The sequence below is a fragment of the Bactrocera tryoni genome, chromosome 4, assembly GCF_016617805.1.
Source record: "Bactrocera tryoni isolate S06 chromosome 4, CSIRO_BtryS06_freeze2, whole genome shotgun sequence".
Lineage (NCBI taxonomy): Eukaryota > Metazoa > Arthropoda > Insecta > Diptera > Tephritidae > Bactrocera > Bactrocera tryoni.
Genome location: NC_052502.1, coordinates 930326 through 955946, shown reverse-complemented (window position 1 = coordinate 955946; position 25621 = coordinate 930326). Strand labels below are relative to the sequence as shown.

Genomic DNA, 25621 nt, shown 5'->3' with positions numbered 1-25621 from the left:
TACACTTGCTATCTCGAATTGGCGCCAAATAATGAAAAGAAGAAAAGACTGATGCGCTGTTGTTAACTTGGCTATAAACGCGTAAGCAGTGTCTACGCCGGTAAAAAAGAAGAAAAATAAAAAATGTTAACTTCGGCTGCACCGAAGTTTTAATACCCTTCACAGATGAATTTCTTATAGCATAAAAGGGTATGAAAAGACTGTAATTTGATTTTGATTGTTCAGTTAGAATTGCAATAATATACGATAGTGGTCCGATCCGAATAATTTGTACGAATATTGAGCGTTGGTCATTAATCCGTGTCAAATTTCGTAAAGATCTCTTCTCAAATAAAAATGTCTTCTAATCGGTTCACTTTGTTGAAACAAGGTTTTTTATTACGGTACACTGGTGTATATAGATTGGTTAAGTTCCGTAAATAATTTGCCAATGCTTATCTACTTACCTATACATGGCGCGATAGTAAGTCGGCTGATGGGGCAACGTGGCGCTGGCGCAGCGATGGTTACAACGGAAGTCGTCGTCGATGTCCAGAACATTGGCTAGTAATGATTTCGATGATCTGCTTGTGAGAAAAGTTATATTTGTACTCATTAAATTTACAAATACAAAAAGAACACGGGCTTATTCACAGTTGGCGATTGTTTGTAATTTGATAAGGATACACAAAGCCCATTGGAAACAAATAAAGAGAGAACATGAACATATTCGATTTTGGCTTTTTGACAAAAGCTGGTCCAAAATATATCTGTGGCATTTGAACGCCACATCAATGATTTTGGATGGTAAAAAATGTGATGTACAAAGACGGGGCGTACAGTGTGGCCAGTTCTTATTTAGCATTATACTTCCGATATTCAAATATTAAGTATTAATGTAGCCGTCTTCGATTCGCCACTATCTGCCTGCATTGCTTGACTTCTTTCGTTCTGTTGTTGAGAATGAAGAAGGTTTTCTGATGGGTTCAATAAAAGTAACTATATGGATAACTCTTTAAAGCGACGTGATCGCTTAGATTTAAAACTCAATTTGATTATAACAGTTTATTTGATTTGTATCAGTCGTTTGTTCGATTCACCACTCTACAAGATTTGAGGAATCGAAGACAGCTAGTATATTATTAAAGTATATCTTACCTTTCTTTCAGTTCGACATTCTGCATCTGGTGCTTTTTATCGCCGGCATTGGAGGAGCTCGATGACGACGGCGGCGGTGGGCACTCATAGCCGACCTGTCCCGGCCTTTGCATCCGCAATATGCAAGGTAACCAATAAAGGAATATTACTCTTATCTGGGGGTTTTGCAAGTGGTCGGTAGTAGACAGCGAGTGTGAGAGAACGCGACAGCGATAGAAAGAGGGAGAGAGTAGTGTGCGGGTATTGACGGTTTAGTACAGTTTTGGTTTTAGTTTTGCAGTTTTCGGTTTTAGTTTTAGTTTAAGTTTCGGTTTAATTTAGAATTTATTTGCATATTTTTGTTGTTGTTGTAATAGTTGCGCATAGTAAGTGTAAGGCATTCGCCAGCAGCAAATGCAATGAATGTAATTCAATCAATTTGTTTGTTATTTTTATTGTTGTTTTTAATATTGTTATTGTTTTAAATATCAGCTCGGTTATAAATTTAGTTAGTTAGTTGTTGTTTGTGCAGTTTAAAATGCATCCACACATGTTGGATGTTGTTGTCAGCAGTTGTGTCGGTTATATCAAAAATGAGGGACGCACGGTGATCGAGCGCGTACACGATCAGCAAGTAAGTTAACAGAGAGATAGGCAAGGACAAGCATAGAGGCAGAAACAGCGAGTACGAAACCGACAGAGCCGCATAGCGATAGTGGGCAGTCGACACCAAGCGAAGCAGTCGTCGGAGCAGCAACAAACAACAGTGGCAAGGCCGGTGAAAGCGTCATGGCCGGGAAAGCGTTGAAAATTTATTGAAATATGTGATTATTAACATTATGCTATTTATCAAGTTAAAGTTCATATTTACACTTATGTAAAGTACTAAAGAATATGTTAGTTCCAGAAAAAAATTTCGTACAATAATGAAAAATTTTCTAAAGCAGTTGAGGCAACATTGTGAATGCATTGAAAACTGTTCATAAGAAAGCTGCCAAAGCTCGGAAATTAAAGAAAAAAATCAAGATTTATGCAAGCAAATTTTTGACTTTAATTACATTCGGCGGCATGTGTGGAGATGCGTGTGTGTGGGTGTGTGTGTGGCAGGCATATCTGTGATTTGTTTGTGTTGCTGTTCTGTTTGTGCATGCAATTTTCGAACATAGACTTGCTCGATTAGTTGGAATGCCTTAAAAAATGTAAATTATTTAATTTAAACTCCGAAGTATAACACAATGCATTTGCCTCCTTCACACAGGCGACACATGTGGGCGTATGCCTCTAAGTGAGGCCAGCTCCGGACAAAAAAGAAGCGTTTAAGCGAGAATTTAAAGTGGATTGTATGTGTGTGTGTGTGTGCGTGAATGTTACAGATTTGCAATCGATTAAAAAAGCTCATTCGGTTCACTCAGAGTGGCGACTCGCTGAGTGTGAGTTAGGCGTGGCATCATACCGTATATATGGTATGTATGTAAATAGGTTTGAATGTGTGAATATGTTTAGGTGTGCGCGTGTGTGTGCTGAGTGCATAGTTTTGCTAATGCATGTATTTGCATGTGTTTGTTTTCGCTATGTTACACGTGTATGCACGAGTGTGTATGTATGTATTGTTTGGCACTATTGTAGTAAATATATAAATGTTAAAAAACAAGTAAGAAATTTAAATAAAAAATTGTTTACTGTTTGAATTGATTTGCATATAATATTACCCATTCACTCATTTCATGCGTATCTGGATTTCTATGATGATAATTGAGGATAAGTATGGTTGACACAACTGATGAGGCCACCATAAACATAATGCAATTGAAATAAGTTCCTAGAAGGACACAAAAATTACACAAATATTGTACGTACGTTTGTTGTGTTTATCTGTATGCAGCGGCACATACTCAAATAAGTACAGAGTGGCAACGCCACACATTCGTACATGCGCCAATGTTCCAACGCGTCTGCGGCGCATGTACAAATGTGTGGCATGTTGTTGGCTCTCTAATGTTTGCAACTCAGCTGAAATTATATTTGCAAAATTTCGCCTTGCATGGCCACATTCGTGTGTTTGTGTGTGCGCTTTGCTTTGCAATGCATTTCGGTAGCTTTAACTTCAACGCGATTCATTACTTCAGCTTCAGTTTCGGTCAAACGCTTTGTGCCACCATTATTGACCGGCCAAGCGTATAACGGTACTTTCGGTTTTATATAAAGATTTGTGTATATACAAAGTTATATATGGTGCACTTAAAGCTTTGTTTTGATTCAATTCGAGATCGGTCTTGGAGACCAGAGCAGGCGAAATTGATTGTGTGAAGAGCGAAACCAAACGATATTTAAATTGGATCCGTGAGAGGGAGAGTAAATACTTTTAAAAACATAAGCGAAATTTGCGACAAATTCTTTTGTTTTATAAAAAAGTTCTAAAGTTATTCCCAATTATCTTCCTCTTCTTCATTGACGTAGACACCGCTTAAGCGGTTATAGCCAAGTTTACAACAGCGCGCCAGTTCGTTCCTTTTCGCTGTTTTGCGCCAATTGGAGATTTCAAATGTAGCCAGGTCCGTATCCGCCCGATCTTTCCAACGGAGTGGAGTTCTTCCTCTGTTTGCCCTGGTGGGTGTTACGTCGAAAGCTGGAGTTTTATCGTCCATTCGACATGACCTAGCCAGCGTAGCCGATGTCTCTTAATTCGCTGAACTACAGCTCATCGTTCCATCGATTGCGATGTTCACCGTTGCCAACGCGCATATTTATGCTCCATCATCTGCAAAACCTTTTGTCAAAACTCGTAACGCCGACTAATCTGATGTTGTCATCGTTCTTGTCCCTGCAGCAGGACGGTAATAATGAGTGACTTATAGAGCTTGGTCTTTGTTCGTCGAGAGATGGCTTTACTTCTCAATTGCCTACTTAGTCCGAAGTAGCACCTGTTGGCAAGAGTTATTCTGCGTTGGATTGATGTTAGTGTTAATACTGGTGCCAGGATAGATGAATTTATCTTCGGCTGCAAGGTTGTGGCTGTCAACAGTTACGTGCAAACCAAGTCGCGAATGCACTGACTGTTTCTTTGATGACAGGAGATATTTCCTTATACATCTTAACATAAAGAAGAAAACAAATTGTTACGGAATGAAAACACCAAAATGGCTCATAATGATGTGGGACTTTAGTAGGAAAATGCGTTCAAACACGCAAATCTTTCCTTCAGTGACCAGTCGGTCGTCCTCCTGCCAAGTTAGGCACCGTTTTCCCGTTGATATTGTTTGCTGCTTTTAGAGTGGGCGTCATTACCTGTCATTTAGCGTCCCGTCATTTCATCAAGTGAAATCTATAATATTTAAGGATATGAACCGTAACCTTCCGGTCACACAACGATTTTGAAAACCTGTTAGCCGAGGTTTTTGTATGAATGCAGATAATAATAGGGTTGCATTTTTTAGGCTGTTAGGCGATGATCAAGTCAGTGTTCTTGCATTATTTATTGACGTTCAGCACAACAGCCATTGCCCGCAGATCTGTACAATTACTTTTCAAGGCCGCAACAAGAGTCCACAATATCAGCCAATATAAGGGTCCTCATATTGTTACTTTCTATTTATGCTGAGGACGAATACGTGGCTGTTGGGACAAAACATAAAAATACTCTTCGCACAATCAATGTGGCCTACCCTTTTTTTACATTTTTGTATGCTATTTACTTGTATTGGTCGAGCTTTCGGATTATTTTACGAGAAAATACTCAAAGTTTACTTGAAATTAAAAATATATTGAAATCGTGACAAAGTAGGAGCAAAAACACTTTGTGAACAAATTATGGAAAAAACTGATTTATATTACACAAACTGCATTGTCGTACGAATATTCATAGCATAAATATAGAAAAACTTGTAATTATTAAAGCATTTAAAAGTATAAAATACATATCAGATATCATAATTAATCTATCTTACAGCACGAGAAAAATTATTTATTTACTGGATTAACAATAAAGCCTGGCTCCTCCGTTCGGTTTTGATCGTTTCTGCGCAAGCGCAACCTCAGTACAACAATTGCCCACGACCTAACCTAAGCAAGACAAGGAACGGTATCTGTAACTGTGTGAGTGGGTGGCCGGAAATCCCAACACCAACAGCAACAACTTGAGGCCCAATTCAAGCGACAACATGAAATTGCCGAAAGATTCGGTCCCGGCGATCAGTGTTCGTCTCTCTGGCGTCTCGTGTCGCGAGTGCACTTAAACACTCGAGTCTGCGATGGCGGAGCAATCTGACGCTGTCGTTGACTTGAACCTGGCGTTGTTGCCTGCATTTTCAACCCTTTTTATCACCGTTCGTCCGTGATATGTTGAATTAATCTGTGCACAACCAATTATCCGCAATCATCATGCTTTGCAATGACCGCAATTGTAACGGTTCTCTTTTCCCGCTAACTATTTCATGTTCATCATTCATTTTTGCGTTTTGATCATTTTTGGTAATACGTAGCTTGTCAGTGAGTTGGGGTATGGAGTAGAGTACTTAGAGTGGTGGCAAGTGGGGCGGGCAATAGTCTAGGGTTGAGTTCTAAAATTTAGTTGTGGACTTAGCTTTGGAATAGGCTTTTTATTTAGTTTGTTTACTTTATTCCTTAGCTCCAAGTGGGTAGTAGGATTTGTGAAAATGGCTTGAAGTCTTCATTGTTGTGGTTTCGGTGACACTGTTTCGGTTATTTGGTTATTTAGTATATTGATTTGATTGAAATGGAAAGTTGTTGAATAGATGGTGTGGCATGTGGGTTGTAAGAAACTACGAGGAGGCATTTGAAACACGTAAATAATTGAAGGCTGTGAATGTTGTTGTAATTGTGTAGTCGTGACTTCGCAAATAGGGTGACTCGTTACACAGCTAGGGTTAACATGTACATACGTTCTCGCAATGATTTTAGTTTAGAATTACGCCATTCTATTAATTTGTGGGTGAAATCTATATATTATCGCTACTTTAGTAAATAGTTTATAGATTTAGTTTGGTAAATTTAGGATTATTGTGGGGCTGTTTGCTCACTAACTAACATTTCAAATCTAGTTAACGACTGGTTAATGTTTTTACACCGAAACTGTGATTTAATATTTACTGAAGGCTGTTCCAAATTTTCCATATTTTGCCGAATTAAAGTCGGCGATTTCTTTGTTTTTCCAACTTCTTTAAGTTTTGCGTTATTTTAAAACGGAGTATACGGTTTCGTAGAATTTTTTTTTTGGAAATTGTCAGAGATTACTCTCAAAAGCACATAAAAAATTTTCTTTTCCAACTTTTTAAAAATTTGGATCACCCTTTAGCTGATCTTTTAACATAAGGAGTTTAACGGTTGTTGAATATTAATAGAATAGAAAGGCTTTGTTGCTAAATAAAATATCGAAATTTGCTGTTAACTGTTACTGACTACCGAAATTATTCGAATAAATATTCGAAAATATTTTTGTAAGATCAATTAAAAAAGTAAAAGAAAACGATTTTCTGCAAACATATCATTTCTATTCACATTAATCTCCAAGTTTGCATTTCAATGGGTTTAATTATTCGAAATTATTTACAATCATATAGTATATTTACAAGATTTGATTTTAGATTGGTCATTATTAACATTTAATTGCTTACATTTAAATTTTCAATAAAAAACAAATAAAGTAATCATGGGTTGCTGCTATTAATAAAATATATTCAATGCGAATGGAAAATTAATACGAAAATGTGAGTTTACGAAAGCGCATACGACAACGAATGAATCGGAGGAAGTTCGGAATGCTCAGCGATTTGGTTGAATCGTGTATGATACAGCGCAGAGATGCTCGCGAAGAGTGATGTCAGAGAAATGTGAAAAGTGAAATGCTGAGGTGAGTAAATAAGTGAAGCAGAAACTTTATATTAAAAAAATAGAAAGCATCACTTGAAATTCAGAATTTAATACACAGAAAGCGCTTCCTCTTCAAATCACATAAGGTGAAGCATAACCAAAGAAAAAATCAAACATAAATGGAAATATGCCGCCAGTCGGATAAAGCATTATTAATTATTATTCTTATAAATATATATATATATATTTATGAGTTGTCTCATAACATGACACTTGTTTGCTTGTTGCAAGCGTAGCAGCACTGAAGCGGTAAAGGATTGCTATGAAGGTGTGAAGCGACTCTCGCATCCGCATATTATATACGAAGAGAGATAAAGAGATGCAGCGCTTCGATGAAGCAAACACATACTGTCAAATTTTGGGAGCTCTATTCTTAAGAAATTTAGTTGTGGAAATTTCTCAGTCTCAGTATAGTTAAATTAGGCTCAAGGTACTTCCGATCTTTCCTTTTTATACTCTTGCAACCTTTTTTCACTTAACGGTTGTACATATCACCTAAAACTCATAAGGATAGAGAGTTGAAATCCGGGTGACTGTTAGTCTGTCCCTGCAAGCTGTAATTTGGATATGAGATGAAACTTGGTGCACATGTTTCTTGGCAAAAAGTAAGGCGGAGTTCGTGGATGAGCGTAATCGAACCACTGCCACACCCAAAACGTATAAAGTGCCATAACTTGGCACAGGCGATCGCAGTGGTAAGTGGCATCTGTGGGAAAAATTTTTGATTCGGAAAGTGGACGTGGCACCGACATATCTCCTAAGCCACTTAAGCTACAATAATCAACCTCGCTCAGGACATTCACACCGTAAAAATAGATGAAATCGGAAGGTAATCCGGTTCACTCGCCGTATAACAGCACTATTAAAACTACTAAAAGTGCGATAAATTAAGAACTAAATACGCCAGAGACATTAAATTTTATAATGGAGATGGTATGATGGAGCTTTATGGTTGCTGGTGTGAAAATGGAACGATGGGCGTGGCGCGGCAAGGTGAAATCCCATATCTCGGGTCCCGCAAGATTGCAAGATTTTGCAACTTCCGGGTAACCTTATGCTGCATATATTGGCCAATATGAGAGTTACTGAATGAAAATGAGAGAGCGTGGTTCACTCATAATAGTATATATTTGTGCTGAAAATAGATAAAATTGGGCGAAAATTTGACCTAGCCCCCCTAAAACTATTATCAGGATTTTCGAAGATCTGGGTGAATTTACTCCATATGGCACCCTCGGAACATTTTGTTATTCTGTGGCTAGCTAATGAATGCTTATCGTATCGTGTCACAATGTGATGGTATGGGTGCCAGACCATAGCGGAATCGCACGTAAAGCTGACGAGCTGGGAAGAAAAGGTATCCTACCCTCACACTCAGTAGAATGAAATGGGTTGCTGCTTATCCCTCTTCGTGTATTCTTTTGCTGGATGGCTAGGTTTTGCGATGTCTTGTCAGAGCTGGGGTACCATTTATTTTTGTGCAGTGGTCCTATTGGTGGATCGCAAAAGGTCTAGTGATCTCTCCGCTCTTATTAAGGATAGTTTAACGCTAGTTCTAACTGATCATTGCACTATGGTGTTCACGCAGATGGTGGGAATCTTATTCTAGTTGAGAAAACTGAGTGGCTGAATAAGGGGAATTGCGAGATTAAGGCTTTGGCACTTGAGATCCCGCTCAAAGACAAAAATTGTAGTCCAAATGCGATCCCCATCTTGAAGATCAGCCATTGAACCCGACCTAATGTAATAATAAGTTCTTTTGACACAACATACATAGCGAGAAGTTTCTTCAAAATCACTTTTTTAATACACAGGAACAGATTAACAGATTTTCTATAATTTTGCCCTAAGATATATATTAAGGAATTCGATTCTAGTCGGTTTCTAAGAAAGGAACTTGACATTCATTCTCTCCAATGCCGTAATTAAATTTCTACGCTACTTGTGGCTCCTGGACATTTGAGTGATACTCTTTGTACCTTGCATTTGTGTGCGAAAACTGGCTTGCATGTGTGTGTGCGTGTGAATGGCAATGCCATTCAATAAAAAACGAATTACTTTAGACATAAGGCGCAACAAAACGCTTTACCCTTCCAGTGCAGAAGCAAAGAGAAGCAAAATGAGTAAGAAAGCAGCATAACAATAAGAAGAAGACAAAGAGAAGAAGTTAAATAAAGACAAGAAGAACAAGAACGCTAATGTGAAAAAAGTAAGTTGGCAAAAAACATACAAGAAAGGCAGGCGGAAAGTAATCGAAAGAGAAAAAGCGCGCCGGCAAAACGCTGGCAGCTCAGCTTCCGGTTTGTGGGCACACTTTAGTTCACTGGCAAGTCACTAGTACCTAGTCTTGCCACACCTTTTGCTCTTTCTACCATGTCTTTCAAATCTACGTGCATTTGCATTACAGTTATTTGCATTTTTCTACTTAAAATTTCCCGATTCGTTTGCTTTTTGCAATCGCTTGTTGTTGTAAGCGCATTTGTGTTGCTGTGCAGACCAACAAGAACGTTTTTTCTCTCACATTATGTGGTGGTTGGAGCGACAGGCCAAAGCGGCAGGTCGCACGCCGCCTGTGCGAGGCTTGTCCGAGAGGCGGCCCGCTGAGCACATGGAACAATGGGTTGGCCCGTTGCCCGCCGGCGGCTCTGCCAAGTGGCGTGTAGCGCGTGGCAAGCGGCGCGGCACCGTAAGGCACGAGTATGTAAGTGTGTGTGTGCCTTTGGCAACACATAACGGTTTTTGCTTTTTACATATTTTTTTTGGTTTTAATTTTTTATTTTTATTTGGTTTTGTGTTTATAAACATGTTTTCCGTTTGTATTTCGCTTTTAGCAGCATATTATGCTCCTAAATGCCGTTACTCATTTCGTTTGTGGATCGCTACGTGTTCGGCTATTTGTATTTGGGTTAAGGATTAAAGTGTACATAAACATTTACTTGTTTTAACATTTACTTTTGCTTTGTTTGCCATACCAGTCCTCTTTACTTTTGGATTGTTTAGTTGGATAAATTCGTGGGTATGTGCATGTGCATGTGCGTGTATCTGTGTGTGTGCGTGCGAGCGTGTTTATTTTGTGGCGAACATGTAAGTTCTTATTTAAATTTATTGTATTTATTTGCTCTGCTATTGTTTTTGGTGTTGTTTATTGCATTCCATAAATAAAAGTGCTTATTGGTGTTGGCGTGTCGTTGCGGCGGTGTGGCCGGGCGTATGAGCAACATTTGCAAGCCGCCTCGCGCGCTCCACTGTGTGCTGTGTGTGGGGGTGTGTGGGTGTGCAAGAACGTCGAAAACCGTCGCCCGCTGGTGGTGTTGTTGGACGCGCAGACGTGTGGGTGCTTTTGTGTGTATGTGCGTGTGTGTGTGTGTGTCAGTGTAGTGGCTGGCTTTGTTCATTCCGCTGCTGTGTTCGCTTTTTACATATTTTAGTGACAAGTATTTACATTTGTGTCTGCTTCTGTTTTTAGTGAGTCTGATTCGTTGGTTTTAGTTTGAAATAATGTGCCCTTTTTTGCTGTCGGGCAGCGCAGTAACAAAGAATGTATTTGTTGTTGTTTTTTTACCATAAAACTAAATATTTGCGCAAAATATGCTGTTGAGTAGTTTTTACTGTTTTCGTGTTGCATTCATTGCGCAAATTACGGAATGTTGAAAAAGAACGAAATGGAATTAGAAGAAACAATAGCAACAACAAAAACAAGCTCGGCGACATGCATCTAAATGAGAAACATTGCAGGGTATATGTTTGGCTGTGTGTATGTGTTTGTGCATTTATTTGCTTTGCCAACGCATTAACGCGTTTGCATGAGTGTGTGTGTGTGTGTGTAATAAGAGCAAGCAAACTACGAATATGCGCGACGAGTATGGGCGACGTTGTGAATGTCGACGCAATGTTTATGGAATTCGATATTTATTTTATTTTTTAGGGCTTATCCGATATATAAAATGTGCATGTATGTATGCATGTAAATATGTGGATGAGCAGGAAAGAGCTGTGATTTGTCACTGATTTATGGAAATGCATTGAAAGCTGTGTGTTCTAAATGCTTTGACTAATTCGTTGTTGTGTTGTTTGTCTGGGGGAATTCGAATTTGAAGGAAGAGGTTTAGTAAAATATTATTTTCAAAATATAAAGGATTGAAGTTTGTTTTTCTAAAATGTGAAATAGTAAAAATGAGAATGTGTTTATGTACAGAAGTGTATGGAAATTTGAATTAATTAATTGTGTTTATGCGAGCAAAGGAAATCATACTAAAATATAACTACTTTACTTCGGATTTGAGTTTTCTTGCTATTAGGTGGCTTATTTACAGTTCTTTGGTACTGGAAAAATATATTTACATTTATATAGGAGGAAAACCACTTCATGAGCTTACCATACCTTTTTCACACAAAGGTTGGAACGTCAAGAGTTTAACGCCGGTATAAGTGGAAGAAAGCTTTACGGCTGATGTACCCTGATTAATAATTCAACATCTCTTCGTGATTCCACAACTAATTCATTTTTATTTTTTTTCTTGCAACGTTCTCTAATTTTCAGCAAAAACTTACAGTGAATCATGGAACACTGCAGAAACTTTCAAATATAATATAAGATAACGGTAAATCTTAGTGAACCTTTAAGATTTCAGCCCAACTCCCAGATAGTTTTCAATAATTGCGCCCCGGAAGAACTTTGTTGCCACGTTCTCACACAACTTACCAACTCGTGATCAATAAGCTGTTGTCTTTATAAACCAATCCCAATCCGGAGTTAATATCGAAAATGATTGCCGTTTTGTAGTGTATTACAAAAATAAGAAACTGAGCAGCAAGTAACAACTCGTTTAAGTTCAGCACGCAGCCAACTTCCGGTGTGGCAAACTCACTTCCGCCTAAGTCATGTGTGTGAGTGCACCACGGAAATCTAATTAAAATATAATTTCGCACGTGTTTATTGCTGAGCTGGGAGACTAAATTTGAAACTAATCGGAAAAGTCACAAAGTGTGCAAATATGAGTTCGTATATGTTTGTGTTTTTGCTTTAACAAAGAAATTTAGAACAGAAAATTGTCAAAGGTTCCAAGTCTCCCAATGACTAAAGATTTTTAGATTACGGGATACAATATCATGATAAAAAAATGTTGTAAGAAAGCAGCTACTACCAGCTGCTTGGTTTCGATCTACAAACATCTCCTTCACTTTGTGTGGAGAGACGCGGAGGGCACTGAAGTTAGGCGCCCTTTTGCAATATCGCCAACTAAAATCGAGTTCATTCAAGTGAATTCAAGTATTTCGATTAAAAATTCACAAAAGTTCAATGAAATTCACAGAAAAAGATAAAATAAAATAAATTCGTTTGAGGAAAGCCCAACTTACCTAGGAGCGGCACTGCATCTGAGGTCGCTGGCATCGTTTCGGCCACCATATTGAGGAAGACTGTTAGCGATAGTAGAATTGTAACTCCTGTGATGCGAAATATTTCATAGAAACGAGAAAAGAGAGTTTGACTAGAAAGTGTTTTGGAACATAAAGTGGTGAGAACACATCAAATTAATGGAATTTACACAGTTAATTTTAGACTTTTTCACTTTTTGATTTAACAATGTTATTTTTAGTTACTCGTTACTAGTTAGATTCATAAGTTACTCGTTACTACTTAGATTCGTATGTTACGGAGAGTGTACGAGTGTGACTATTATTGTTGTTGTTGTAGTTTAGCTGTGCTTGCTGTGTACTTATTGGTGACTGTGGTTTATGGTTTTTCTGGCGACTGCACTTCATGGCCCGCAAGACTCAATCAAGCCAAATGTGTAGATAGACGGTTAAGTGGGCGAGATCGGCAATTTGCATTTTATATTCCCGTTCTAACTTTTGCCTGCAGCGCTACATACAAATATGTTAACTGGTTTAGGTGGTTATTTTGGTGGTGGTGTTGTTGTTGTTGTTGCTGTTGTTGCTGTTGTTGTTACACATCTGGTCGTCAGTGTGGTGCAAATAAAAAACTACTACCATATTCTCTGCGCTGAACCTCAATGTAACCCTGTCAGTGTCATCATTATCTGTCATTAGTCAGCAGTCATCAGTCAGCAGTAGTCAAGAGTTGTGCGTTAGCGTGTATGCACAGGCTAGTCTGTCTTTTTTACGATTCCAGATATGTTAGGTGTTATTGTTGTTGTTATGTTTATGTTGATATTACCGTTATTTGCGTTTTTCAAATCGAATCAATCATCGTTTGCGACATTTGTTGGTTTGACATAAAAAATATGTTTTCTTTCGAGCTTCTTTAATTCATTTTCTACTGGCGGAGGGTGCAGGGAAATTCGCATGCGTTAGTAAGAGGGTGATTCAAGGATTTTTTTTTCTAAAATTGATCTAGTCATGGGCAAAGCATATTATGGCACCCTTTTAGACGCTCTTACCTCAACATTTGCATAAATTTCATTGTTCAAGAAAAAAAAATAATAAAAATTTCATAGCTTTTCACCGCAGGCATATTGTTGTTTTTTTGTTGTTACAGAGTGTGAAGTGTCACACGTACAGCATGTTACCAAAGTCATGGTAATGCTCGTGTACTTGGCACCTGCTGCTGCGTTTCTTTTCACTTAGCTTCAACTGCGTGAGTTTGAGTCGCCATCGAGAATTTTCGAAGTAAATTTTCAGCTCTTGCTGTTATATTTCTAGTAAAAATGGGGGAAATGTGAAGACTTGTTAGACTTTTATTTTGTATTCAGCTTCCACGCTCACTTTTGATGCGTTTCTATTACATATATAATACTTTCACCACACATTCACATTTTTATACTCTTGCAACATGTTGTTACAGAGTATAATAGTTTTGTTTACCTAACGCCTTTTCTGTCAATAGTAATTCTGTGTATCAAAAATGGGTTTAATCGGCTCAATACTTTCCTGAGCCCCTTATACCTAATATAAAGTTTTTTGAACTTCCGGGTGACTTTATACTGCAAATATCGGTCAATATGTCAGAAAATTGCAGAGTGTATTTTACTCATAACAGTGTATCTTTGTGTCAAAAATAGAAAAAATTGGCCGGCAACTTGACATAGACCCCATATAACTAATACTTATAAGAATTTTCGAACTTCTGTCTGACTTTTTACTTTGATTGGTATGTGAGGTACTTAATGAAGCCCATGGAACACTTTGTTAATATGTGGCATGTTAATTGCATATCTTAATAAAATCGGGTCAATACTATTCCCAACTCCCATATGTTTCTGAAGGAATTTCTCGGATAATGATTCTGGCAAGCTGCCAGAGGATAAAATGTTCGGTTATACCCGATTTTAGCCCCTCCTTACTTGTCTTATATATACACATGTATGTATGTGTTAAAGTTCCATTGATTCGTGTTCTACAAGTTTTTCAATGTGGTTTTGTTTATATTTATTTAGTTTTTCATTCTTACTTAGTCTCAGTAGACGCTGCAATCCGTATTTGATGAGGAAACAAAAGAAACTTTTCTCGTTATTCCTTTCAAATAGTTATTGACTTTTGCCACAAAGTTTAAGAACTTTAGGAATTGAAAAATGCCTTTGCAAACATTTTCCTCGAATATGAGGTACTCTTTTTGTCATAGATAAGAGTTAGATCGGTGATACTATTTGATGCAAAACTAAAACTTTTTCGTGAAAGAAATATTCGAGTATACGCCAAGATTCGGTTTGTTGCTTCGGCATTATGTACCTCATAGCCCCAAGGATACTGATATTGCTGCTGAAAGCTTATTTGCAAATAAGACTAAGCTAATTAAAAGCTGCCAATGTTAAGATTAATAGCTTGGAAGAAGACTGAAAAAAGTTCGTCAATGAAAATGTATTTATTGTTTTTGAGATGAAAGCTAGCCATTTTCGGTTTCTTGGACAGTGCACAGCTGATTCAGATCACACCATTAGACTTATCTGAGCCGAAGAATTAATTTCCTGTTAGTTGCAAATGAGTGCATGTAATTGTTGATAACCGATGATGAGCTTAAATCATAAGTCATTAAAAACTCTTCTTCGATTTGGAATGTAAGAAGATTTGGCACCATAGAGGAAGCAATAACAGATGTAAAAACCACCGAGAGATCATTGTAGGAAATATCAAGCGCAGAGTGAAAATGGCTTTGTGTGTCAGTTTGCTTTTGCTGTGCGACTCCACTCATTAAGTACACTTTTACGCCATGACACATGGTTGTATGCGCTTCTGTTGCTGTCGTCATATTGCAGTATTCATCAACTCCCTTGAGGCTTCACCAGCGAAACTGTGCGCGTTCATTTCCTCTTTCGCTTTTGCTCCCATTCCGAGCACAAAGAGAAGCGCCTGCATACTTGGGTGAGGGGCATTTAAATATTTGCAATGAATTATTTTTTTGCCTTGTTGCTGTTGCTTTTCTTTGGGTCAAGGTTACTGCGTCCACGCAGTGTGAGTCTATGGATGTGTGTATTTGTGTTGCTGGGTTTACATATATGCTGCTGAGTTACTTCAAAGCTCGTCTACTGCCACCTAAATTTCGAAAATTTTGCCGTTTTACCACTTAGTCGTACCACCAGCGTTTGTTGTGCTCTAGATGCTTTATTGTTGTAAGCGCTGTGCCGTTGACATTGATCAGAAGTGATGGCATTTTATGGCGTTCTCATTTGCTGATGTCGACGCGAGTTGGCAGCAGGGCTTTATAGCCTTTCAATGCCTTCATTCTTCTTTCTCCGCTATGTGTCTTCTCTTTGCTTCTCCCTGTAGTTGTAGTACACATATTTCGCTTGAGGTTCTTAAACTGGATTTATGTTACATTTATCATAATTTTTTGACAACCACGCTCGTCGCCACTTCGTGTCCTGATCCTTTTCCCACTGCTCAGCGGGACTTTCACGTCACGTAAAGCGCGACGGCTGCGGCCTGTTCAATAGTTTCTTGCTGCTCTCGAGTAAATGCGAAATTGATTAAGTTGCAGCCGTTTCACGTAGAAGAAACGTGTTTGCCGCGCTCGAGCATACAAATATCAAGTGTTTTTTGCTCTTTTCAGTAAGTTTCGTAAAATCATCAATTTCAAATCAAAATGGCAATTTCTTAGATTCCCTGAATGGACGCACTTTAATGCGCTTTCAATCGCGACAGTGACGGCAACTATTATTCCAAGATTAAAAAAAACACTTTTTTACGGTAAGAGTGATATGTCACAATATGCTTTGCCATTTCCAAAATCTCCTTTATATAATAAAAAAATAGATATCCCTAAAAATCCTTCTTTTTTCGAAATTCACTTTGCGTGAAAAAAATTTTTGCAGCTGGTGACAAAGTTCGAGATCCAAATAATGGCATATTGATGCATGAAATTTCTATGGTTGCAGTTGTGAGCGTCAGTTTCCCCTCTAAATGGTAGAGGATAAAATAGTCATTATTATATGGTTTACTGTTAATAATGTATTACAAATTACTTTACAGTCATTAAAATGGTAAAAATTGAAATAATCCTCATTTACAAGTATATTTTGGTAAGCCAGAAGGCTCGACTTTTAATAGCTTTGCTACCGAAAATTATCTGTGATTCGACGATCTTTGACTGATAAAAGAGGCTTGAGTTGATTATTTTCAACTACTTGCCCCTGGATCATGGCCAGCTAGCTGCTTTAACGATGTATGTTTCACCGACACTTACACCATAATACTATGATGCCTTTTTGATATAGTTATTGAAGCTCTTATTGACAGTCAAACTGCTAATGTCAAAGAACCCTAATGCTCATGGAACAAGAAACTCTGAGTTTTCAAAACGTAAAATATAGGCAAATCAGTGTTAAAAATAAAATTTGTCAACGATTTGAGTTCGAGGGAAGGCATGCACTTTAAAGGTTTGGAGGGGTTGTTCAAGGGTTACAATAATTCCAAACACAAATCTGTCCGAGTTTAAGAGGATGCTGCTTAAGACTTCAAACAATTTCGTTTAAATTTTTTCACTAGGGAGGTTGGGTAATTTTATTTAAATTGCCTTTTCGAGGGCACAAAGCTTACGGACATACGACACTTACCGAGCGAGAGCTTCTCACCAGAATCGGGGGGCAGTGTGAACCCTAGCAGTGCCATTGAGGCTATCAGTACGCACGGCACAATTAAGTTAAAAAAATAGTACAAAGTTTTCCGTCGTATTAAAATGGCGAACGTTATGTCAATATAAGGTTCTGGGCAGCAATTATAGTAGATTTCATTTCGTTTACCGGGCACGCCTGCAAAGAGAGTGCAAAGAGAGCACGATCGTCGTTGCGAATACGAATGCAAGAGAGGGTGAATGGTTTTCGGTGTTTTATTTTTTGGGAGAGAGAGGGAGAGAGAGAAAGAGAAAGTTGCGCATTAGATAGGATTAATAAAAAATATGTCAATTTGAAATTGTGCATATGAAAATTTAAGAATGTTCAAATGTAAATGAGAGAGTGATGAATTGTTAATAGTTTGGTAAAAAAATGTAGAGTGATTCTTTATTGCTTGTTTGTAGAGAATTTTTAGATAGTTCTCTTTTTTTAACATGAGCAGTGGTAAATATGTCAAAGCAAGAGCAGAAATGAAGAGATTTACTATTTTTATAAATTGTGAGTTAATTAAACTGTTAGTTAATTATATAAGATTATTGCGAGATTATTTAAGAAAGATTATTTGAGACTACTAGTTGCACTTGCGAACTCTGTCTTACCTAGCAAGTCCCATTCGCCATTCGTTATGAAACTTGAGATGTCACCGCCGGCTTCATCCTGCAATTGCAAGTCCAGCTGGAAAGATAATTAAATAAAAGTCCGCCAATTAAGCACACACCTTTTAACTAAACAGGCGAATTTAATTTATATAAACTTCATTAACCATTTAACCAAAAATTTCTGTTTAATTACCTAATTCCCAACACCTTTCCCAGAGCTGTTGGGAAACGTTTTAACACAGCCGCCAAGTAAGAGCACTTGGTACGATGATTTACCGACCGCCGAAGCTCAATTAAGGATTGCCTACACTTAACATATAAACTACTTCAATAGATGTAAGTAAATCGAATACTGAAAAATGCTTTAACACTTCAAGGAATGGTAAAAAAGAGCCAAGGTAATTGTCATTGAGAATAAATGATTCGAAAAAATTGATAGCAATGAAAACTGGAACAGAAGTGAGTACTAGTATAAAAAACCAAGCAATTCGTTGAGGATTTGTTTCTTGGACAGAATACCATGTACATATATAAGTATACAATATAATATTAAATCACTTAAACGTCCTAAAGGAACCCACGTAGCCTTGCCACAGTTAACAAACGTGAGAGACTTTCAAGTTCGCTCTTTTGCTCACATATTCGTGTACAAATATTTAGCATTTGCTTTGGAATTCTGACGTCTGACGTTTCTTGCTTCTCTGCTGACAGTTAGCTGTCACCGTAGCATTGTTTGCTCGTCGCTTTGTGAGTGGTTGAGTTAGTTCGCTCGCAAGGTCGCTTTTGGCCGACGGGCAAACGGACAAAGCGCGGATTTATGAAACTTGCGCATAGGAAAAAGAGGAGGGGGACTGATGAAACTTGCTGCATAGGAGTGAGGACTAAGAAGGAATTTTGCTGCGTTGTTGTGTGTCAAAGTGAAAGTTTTCTCATCTGCGCAGCAACAACAACAACCACAACTACCTGTGTCGCCTGCAAGTTTTTATAGTTACGACGAGGTTTAGAATTTGCGCTTGTATTTATTTTATGCCGTTGCCATTATTACCGTTATTTTCATTATTATAGTTGTGCGTTGTTTACAGTTTAAATTTTGCAAGGCTGGATACAATTGTTGCTTGACATTGGGTTGTGACCAGTGCAGAATCCTTCGAATTGCAAATAACACAGAACTTTCGCAATTCTTTTTTAATTAAATGCAAATAGAAATACTCATTCTTTAGAAGTTGGTATGAAGTGTAACCCTGTGACTGGTGGCTACAGAATCACAAAACTTTTGCCAGTTTTCTTGCTTTGTAAAAGCATAAGTACGTGGAGGTCAGACCAAATACTCGTAATATATAGGAACAAATCTCTGTTCTCTTGATAATTGAAGCAATCAACTACGAGAGCTGTATCTTCGACAAGTGTATTATTTAGGTTAATGTCAAACATATCGTTTTTTCTTCATAGTGAACATCAAAATTAGTTCTGCAGTAAATATGATTACAAAAATTGCAGTCTTTGAAAAGTAAAATTCGGCAATAAGAGTGGTGATCTCTACTCGGATGGCTGCGATTATATGGCGTTCAATGTACAGTGGTTATTTCTGGACGAACTTGCGTTGAAATTCCTTTCATTTGCAATGAACGCGAATCGCCTTGATGCATGTGTTGTTGTTGTATATTGCAATTTCATGAAAATAATGTGGCTGACCTGGGAAAATTGTGCCTCAATCAAATGCACTATCGCAATATTGGCATAACGTTGCATTTCTTTTCTGGAAGGCCAAATAAATTCGAAATTTAGCCACGACCAGTGGTGAGCCAATATCCATAATAATAGAGAAATTTAACGACTACATTTCATTTAAGTATTGAAAAATTTTTATATTGCTCTTGTTTTACCGCCATCGGTTCATAGCTAATCTGCTCATGCACCACAAGCGGAATCGCTGCGTTCACATCTCTAAGTTTCGCTTTCTTTGCATGAATCACTTGTGGTCGCTGAAGAATTTCTCAATTTCAATGTAATTCTTCGCCTGCTGCTGGCTGTGTCGGCGAAATGAAATTGGCTTCGATTGCAATCCCTGCAGCTTCAGAATTTATTTCACAGACCGGCTTCGTGAAAAATTGTGTTAATGTGTGCGTCAGAGTATTTGTGAGCTTATAGGGCAGTTTGCTAGGGAAAATAAATGTTTCTCGCTAAACTGATAACGCCTGATTGCATCTTAAAGTTTCTATTAACCCCATGAAAAGGTGCATTGCTGCCGTCCGAACAAATCGAGAAGTCTTCAATCGAATTCTAAACTTCGTAGTGAATAGTGCTGCTTTTGATAGGAAAAGTTCTAAATCTTCTGAAAGTTGTTGGTCTTTATTTAACTTTTATTTGTTTGCTGCTCGCCTTGAATTTTTGAAAGATAGAGGGGAATGCAGTAACTCCCAAATAAATATTACATAATTAATTTTAGTTAGAAAATAATGTTGAATCACATACAACACTACTCGTATAGTGCGAATTAGTACAGTTTTTCGAATGTAAAAACTATAAGTTTAACTTGGAACCTTTAAAAACTTTTAGATGCTCTTGTTGGCGTAATTGGTCAATTAATAAGTCCCCGGCCTACCATAGTAAAAAACATTTTTTGTGCAAAATTAGATTTTTTATTCAACATACCAGGTTTTTCAATAAGTTTTGTCGTTCAATAAGAGAGGACGTTGCTACCAGCTCAAATTTATTTTGTTTTGTTGGTACAATCTTCATATGAATTGTGACGTATGTGAAGTTTCATTTCAATCTGTCAATTCATTCTTTGTTTACAAGCCATTTAGTGTCGCCGAGTAACAGTATTTTTTTACAATGGAAGAAATTGAATATCGTGCAGTGATAAAATTCTTATTTTTGGAAGGTGTAGCACCAAAAGAAATTCAAAAACGAATCTCAAAAGCGTATAATGACTAGAACAGCAGAGAGTTTGGTAGCTGAATTTAAACGTGGTCGTAAAAGCCTTGAAAACGATCCACGTGAAGGACGTTCGAAACGGGCATCATTACCAGAAATCATAGCCAAAATACAGGATATGGTTTCGGAAGATCGTCGATTGACTGAAAGAGATTTAGTGGAAGCTCTACACATCAGTGTGAGCCATATTTTAAGTGAAATTTCGGGTTTTAGAAAGTTGTGTGCACAATGGGACAAAAACACATTCTTATGCTTATGAATTTTGTGCGTCGATTCATCACTATGGATGAGACTTGGGTCTATCACCATGATCCTGAATAAAAACAACAGACTAAAGAATGGTGTGAACCAATTTGTTCCGCTTCGAAAAGAGTTCGTGTCCGGAAATCGGCCAAGAAGGTTATGTCATCAGTTTTTTGGGATGCGAGAGGAATTTCGTTTGTGGATTACTTGCAAACTGGTAAAACAATTAATTCTGAATATTATTGCAACCTTTTTATTTGAAGGAAAAATTCGTGGGAAAACACCTTGTTTGCAGAAGAAAAAAATCCTTTTTCATCAGGGCAATGCACCGTGTCACAAGAGCATTTTGACAATGGCTAAAATCCATGAATTAAAGTTCGAATAGTAGGAACATCCACCGTATTCATCGGATTTGGCCCCCAGCGACTTCCAATTGTTTCCAGAACTCAAAAAATTTATGCGTGGCAAGCGAAATTCATCAAATGAAGAGTTCATAGCGGCTGTTGAAGAGTATTTTGCAGACCTTCCGGATTCTCACTTCAGGGATGGGATCCACAGATTAGAGGATCGTTTGAGCAAGTGTATTAATATTCAGGGAGATTATACTGAATAATGAAGTGTATTTTAAATCATAAAATTCTGTTTTTCTTATCAAACAACAAAACTTATTGAACAACCTGGTAATTACTTTAAAGAGCGATACACTGATTATGGCGACCTTACAACTTTTCAATACAGTACGATTTATCCTTTGCTTCAAAATAGGCCACAATTGCGGCGATCATATCTTCATTCAACGAAAATATCTTCCCAGCGAGCATTCGTTTGAGATCTGAGAACATGGAGCCAGATCTGGAGAATATGGTGGCTGCAGATATATTTTGGACATTTTTGATGTTTTCGCCTTTATTTGGGCATCCACTGTGTTCGCCGCCTTCAGTGATCATTTCACCAGGTCTAAACTTAGCATAACAATCCTTGTTGGTTGATTTTTCTGAGGCATTGCGCGGAAACTTGTCATCAAGCTCTCGCTTCAAAAAACAATATTTTATTAATTTTATTTTCCAGTAACTAAAACTGCTTAACTCAAAATAAAATAGTTCACAAACTAATCATCCGACAACTGGCAAACTTATATACAGACTTTCTGAAGATTAAAGTTCATATGCTTTTAGTTCTAGCAGCGCCATCTATGTGTCTATGTCTCAAGCCGGGAAATTTTCAATTGACCACTTATGTGTAGATAGTTAGGTACTTATTGTTATATAATTAATATTTATATATTTTTGGGGAACAAATTGTTGTAAATTAGTTTTAATTGATGCTTGGTCGCATAACAAAGCTTAAAAGGTTTCCAATGTACGATTTTTAATACAATTTTGTTGCTGTGAACGGTGTGGACCGCTGCCTCCGCCGCCCTAAAATTTACTATTATCTTATATTCTATCGTAAATTGCATTAAATGCAATTACTCACTTTTTCAATCTCATACTACTTATTTGCAACAACAAGCGATTTAAGATACAAGCAATTGTTAGCCACATGAGATCAAAAAGGTAAATAACGTTCAACTCAACCTTGCCTATCAGCTCTCCCAAGAGAACGTATAACTTACTACTGCGGATATCCGGCTCTACTGACTCACCTCCACGACTACTTAAAATGCTCATACATGTGTGTATGTATGTATCAGAGTAACCGTAAAAATGTGCTAATTTTTTACTGAATTCCAAATGACTTGTGCCTCTGCTTCCCCCACACAATGCCGAGGAAAAGTGCGAGAGTATTTATATGAAACGAAAAAGCGGCAAAATCATGGATTTAGCCAAGTGGGAAATACTCACTAAAAGGTGTCATGGCAGCATACACATTTGTTGTTATTCTTAATTCAGTATTGCAACAAGGTTATCCGCCCAATGGAGTTGTTTGACCTCCGGCGCTTAAAAGCCATATTAAAAAGTCTGTGCAATGCAAATGAAATATTCAACAAAATTCAGCTTTTAAATATACATTAAGAGAAGCGTGCAAGCACAGCCGGAAAAAGAGGACAACGGGGTAAAAAATAACTCTTTCTAATATCAAGTGAAACTGGTGTCTGATGTCGCTCTCTTGGCAAGTAAGTGGGTACAGTATTCCAGGAATAGTACGAAAGCCAGATTAGTCGAAATTGTATATAAAATATGCCAGAAATATATTTTCGTGCAACAATTTCAGTCTAAATAAAAAAATTCTAAAACTTCTCTGAAAATAAAAAAGCTCTTGAATGGCTGTACCATTTTTTTGGGGTTCAAAGTCTCACTTGAGAACTTTTCTAATAAAGCTGAAAGCATCTCGCATATTTCTCACCGTTTACAAACCTGGAGAACTATAACCAACTTCCATGGTTCATTTAGTGTTGGATATTTCGTTGTCTCTCTGGTTGAACTGATTCCATCAGACAAGGAATGGCGAAAGACATCTAACTTAATTAATTTGCAAGCAAAAGTAAATACTTAAGGAATCGGGGATATTTTCCAGTCAAATTGCTTTGTTAAGTAAAAAATTTACACTTGCCTATTCTATATATGAAATTTTTACAACAAGAATCATATCCACATGAATATTAAGATTTTCTAATTTATAGCACACATGAACGTCCCAGTGAGACTGGACCGTCTACAGTTTCGTTTCCGTCTTTCGCCACGAAAAGTTTCTTCGTGAAATATTACATTGAAATCGTTTGCGCTGGAAAGAATGCTGATGCCAAAATATAAATTAACAATTGTGACTAGAAGCTGTGCGAGAAGCAACCGCAACAAATCGCAATTTCAACTTGAGCAACTTCGGCTTTCAACTATATTTGTTTCGCGGTTGCAAAGAACAGCCAAAATCAAACATTTATGCCAACTTTACGTACTCGGTTGGCGGCTTCTCGTATGCCGTTGTACGTCAGCTCCTACCGTGGCGGCGCCAAGGCATATTTTCAACTCAAAGAGAGCTTATCAAAGTTACATTCGCAAATTAACGATCTTGCAGCCAATACTTGCAACTACGAATAGATTATTTCAGCGCTGCTCTCTACGATTTCAAGCGTTAAATTGCGATTGATTTGTGTATTTACTCGCCATAATTCGCGCTGTCGACTTACCACCAAACGCCAACACTTATCAATGTCCCTGCCGCCGCAGAAGCGCCGCGTGGAATTGCGAACGCTTTTAGTGGCATAATAAATCTAGAATTGGTGCAGTGAAGTGTCGGTAAATATGCAACATCGTAGATTTTCAGCCGAAAAACATAGATACTCGTATATGCCCATATGACTATTTGCAAATGCGCATCATCACTTACTCAGAGCAATTCTTAGCAACCGCGAAACGAAGAAAAGCTTTCAGGGCGCCACTGCAACGCCAACTCTACGGCAGTCAATGCCTTTGGTGGTGTGGCAGAATGTTTTTTGTTGCAACTTAACTGTTTTTGCTTTAGCTAAGGTTCGAATGCTTTGTGGTATTCGAATTTCAGTGATTTTTCGGTTATATTGGTTGAGGAATATCGAATAGTTCAGCCATTGTTGCCATCTGTTTGCGCTTAAATACTTTTGAGTCAGTTGCAGCAATACAGAACTTATTTGAAAGAGACATATTTATGTGTGATGCGGATTTACTTTGAAGAAAAAGTTTTATTTATTTCACTTTTAAAAGTAAAAAAGTTCTCTGTAAGTCAAGACATGAGAAGAGTTTGGTGTGCAGTGGGTTTCCTCCAACTACTTCCCGCTATTGAGGAGAGAAATGCATTTTAGTTTGTTAAAGTGGTTTTAGGTTAGAACGAGTTGCGAAAATGGTCCAATATCCATGATTATAATACATATAATGGAAGGACAAAGATTTTAAAAGAATTACTTAATGATATTAAATTTTCACACATATTGTTAAGTTAGTTGATTTAGAGCCATTTTCACTTTGCACGGTATTCTCTAAATTGCCATAATTATAAAACGCTAAATCCTGTGTCAACTGCTCATAATGATGGCACAGTAATAACGGTAATTGCATGACAACCATCGCGACTGGAAAAAAGGGAAACAGCTTGAGTTGCAAAAGGAGAATTTATAGAAGAGACAAAAGAGCAAATTGACTGCAGCGAGCAAATTAAAAAGCCATTAAATTAATTCCACCAAATTACGTCGATGAAATTGTTCGCGGCTTGTAAAATTCGTTTGTGGGTCCATTATTGGCTATCATTTCTGCTTTACTCAATTTTGTCGCGCTAGAAATTTCATTATTTTAAACTTTGATGTTAATTAAAAGAGTTAGTTAAAGTTAATGTATTTTTCGCAAAATTGTGTGTGTGCTCACCTGAAAGCCATCATATGTCCAAGAGCCGAATTTCATTTCACAGCGCTGATCGTCGAATGGGAACCATGTGATGTCGATTTTACAGGTGGACTTAAAAATGCCGGGCGGCACGTACAGGCATGAGCCGTTATTTCGGACCACAACATTGGTGGCGTAGGTGCCGTCGAAACCCTCATCGGCGCTGTGGAAAAGGAAAGTCAAGTTAATTCATAAATGTTAAGTGAACTACTGTTTTCAATTATAACATCTCATCGATTTATGAAGTTTCTTAATCGTATGAGAATTATTTTCTCTTAAATTTTTGTGAAGGAATAAGTTTCTGAAAAAATATTTTATTTGAATTTATAGAGGGTAGTTAGTAACATTCAGATCCGCAATTGTAGCCTCATATTAACATGTAGTTAGTTCTAAAGAAAGTTTGAGCATCCCTGGAAATAGCAGG

General features: G+C 37.6%; 1 protein-coding gene across 2 annotated transcripts in view; it reads right to left on the bottom strand.

Annotated features, from left to right (window-relative positions):
• LOC120773413 (neuronal acetylcholine receptor subunit alpha-7) overlaps positions 1–25621 on the bottom strand; it is a 94722-nt gene that overhangs the window by 6595 nt on the left and 62506 nt on the right. The window contains exons 6-12 of one of the 2 annotated variants that reach the window (XM_040102282.1): positions 25180–25360; positions 17669–17744; positions 17013–17207; positions 12361–12447; positions 2826–2935; positions 1138–1292; positions 447–563 (exon numbers count right to left, since the gene is read on the bottom strand). In XM_040102282.1, coding sequence (XP_039958216.1) covers positions 447–563; positions 1138–1292; positions 2826–2935; positions 12361–12447; positions 17013–17207; positions 17669–17744; positions 25180–25360 — 921 coding nt within the window. The remainder of the gene's footprint in view (positions 1–446; positions 564–1137; positions 1293–2825; positions 2936–12360; positions 12448–17012; positions 17208–17668; positions 17745–25179; positions 25361–25621) is intronic. The other variant, XM_040102283.1, reaches the window with a different exon arrangement.